Source organism: Crocuta crocuta, unplaced genomic scaffold (assembly GCF_008692635.1).
Source record: "Crocuta crocuta isolate KB4526 unplaced genomic scaffold, BGI_CrCroc_1.0 scaffold1131, whole genome shotgun sequence".
Lineage (NCBI taxonomy): Eukaryota > Metazoa > Chordata > Mammalia > Carnivora > Hyaenidae > Crocuta > Crocuta crocuta.
In genome coordinates this window covers 162,653-165,083 of record NW_027529626.1, presented here as the reverse complement: position 1 = coordinate 165,083, position 2,431 = coordinate 162,653, and the positions used below count along the sequence as shown (strand labels likewise).

The 2,431-nt window shown below is 37.1% G+C and overlaps 1 protein-coding gene across 1 annotated transcript; it reads left to right on the top strand.

The window, feature by feature from the left end:
* The first annotated feature begins 381 nt into the window (after positions 1-381).
* Positions 382-1,307, top strand: LOC144229980 (putative vomeronasal receptor-like protein 4). Its single transcript, XM_077762135.1, is given in 2 exon segments — positions 382-1,258; positions 1,261-1,307. Coding segments are annotated over 2 exon segments (924 nt in total).
* The last annotated feature ends 1,124 nt before the right edge of the window (positions 1,308-2,431 follow it).

The window sequence follows — 2,431 nt, the reverse complement described above, 5'->3', positions numbered from 1 at the left end:
GTGAATTATCTCTTTCCCTCTCTTTGCCAACTTTCCCTCTCTCCCTAGTTAAATGATACATAGGTGTTGATAGATGATAGATAGATAGATAGATAGATAGATAGATAGATAGATAGATGATAGATGATAGATAAATAAATAGATAGATGATAGATAATCAGATATATATGTATGTCTAAAAATACATACATACTCAATTTTGTGTGCAATTAATATTGAGACTGTATTTCTAAGACTGTACAACATAGGTTTTATTTATTAATTGAGTGAAATAAATTTGGGTATAATAAAAACATAATGATGACTATGACAACAAAGTTAATTTCATTCATGATGTGAGGTCTATTTTCCAGATAAATATGTTTTTTCTTTGAGACTAAGATGACCACATCTTCCATTTATGTGACTATTAAAATATGTCAATTTTTACAAGCAAGCATTGGAATCTCAGCCAACAGTTTCCTCCTTTCCTTCCACATCTTCACGGTTCTTCTGGATCACTGGCCTAAGCTCACCGACCTGATCATCTGTCACTTGGCCCTCGTCCACGTAATGAAACTATTCACTGTACTGTTTTTTCTCTCTACAGACCTGCTCGAATCACTGAACTTTCTGAATGATTTCAAATGTAAGGTTTTATTCTGCATGAGCAGAGTGACACGGGGTCTGTCCGTGACTACCACCTGCTTTCTGAGCATTCTCCAAGCCATAATCATCAGCCCCAGCACCTCCTGGTTGGCCAGGTTTAAACATAAGTGCACAAAGTACATCTTCCATTCTTTTGTCATCTTATGATTTCTCAGTTTGTCCCTCAATAGTAACTGCATCTTCTATACTGCTGCTTCTTCTAATGTGACCCAGAGCAATCTACTGAATGTCAGTAAATACTGCTCAATTACCCCCATACGCTCCATTATCAGGGGACTGGTTCTCACTTTGACATTATCCAAGGATGTTTTCTTTACAGGACTCATGCTGCTCTCAAGTGCATACATGGTAATTCTCTTGTCCAGGCATCAGAGGAGGTGCCAGTACCTCCACAGCATCCGCCTCTCCTCACAAGTCTCCCCAGAGAGAAGGGTCATCCAGACCATCCTATTGGTGACTTTCTTTGTGGTCATGTACTGGCTGGGCGCCATCATCTCCTTCTCTGAAACTTTGTTATGGAGATATGACCCAGGCATCCTAGATTTCCAGAAGCTTGTGTCCAATGTCTACGCCACTGTCAGTGCATTAGTGTTAATTTGTTCTGATAAAAGGATAAAAATGTGTTTCAAAAGTGTGGGAAATTTACAATGAATTTATAACTACTTATTCATGAAAGTTACACCCAAAACTGATTATTTTTGCTTTATTTCATAGGACAGAGTATTTATTTATGTCACAAATAAAATGCAATTTTAACTTGCGCATAATTTCAAATCATATCTTAATATTCTAAATAGATTTGAAACTATGATGTCAAGGACACTCCAGTTTCAATAGTTTAGTATTTAGGAAGATTTGATGGTCCCATGTTTACAAGCTCACTTATTTTCCATTTTACTTTCATCTCCCTTAAGAAAGTTTTTCTCTACAGACAAGAAAAGTATCCTTTAATGCACCACTCTTCTACTTTAGTACAATTTTAGTATGCACTATGGGTAATGTAATATTTTAAAATTAACTTCACTCTTCTTACTTGAAGATATTTAGCTATGCATCCAATTTTAGATGAATAACATGTTCCCTATGCACTCTATATTTACTTCTCCATGTTCTGGCTTCTATTAAGGCTGCAGAGATTTTACTCTCACATTTGTAGCTTTTCTGTACTTCATCTTTCCCTCCCCTCAAATGAATTTAATGAGTGTCTTTATTCTTTTTCTTTTCTTTGTTAAGGTCTTGATGTAAATTCCAGTTACTCACCATACAATGTGATATTGGTGATATTAGTAATATCACAATGTAATATAGTAACTCAACTCTTCCACACCTCACATATCACAACAGGTACACTCATCCCTATCGTTAATTTAACTCATCTCCTCACCCACTTCTCCTCTGGCAGTCATCGGTGTATTCTCTACAGTTAAGAGTCTGTTTGAGGCACCTGGGTGGTTCACTTGGTGAAGCGCCTGACTCTTGCTCTGGTCATGATCTCATGGTTCCTGAGTTTGAGCCCTGCATCCCGCTGTCAGCACAGAGCCCATTTCAGATCCTCTGTGCCCCTCTCTCTGCCAGTGCCCTGCTAACCCACACACTCTTAAAAATAAATAAACGTTAAAAAAAAGAGTCTGTTTCTCTCTCTTTTTTTCCCCTTCTGCTTCTTTGTTTTTCTAAATTCGACATATAACTGAAATCATATTGTATTTGCCTTTCTCTGACTGCTTTATTTCCCTTAGCAAAATATGCTTCAGCTCAAACCACATTGTTGCAAGTGACAAGATTT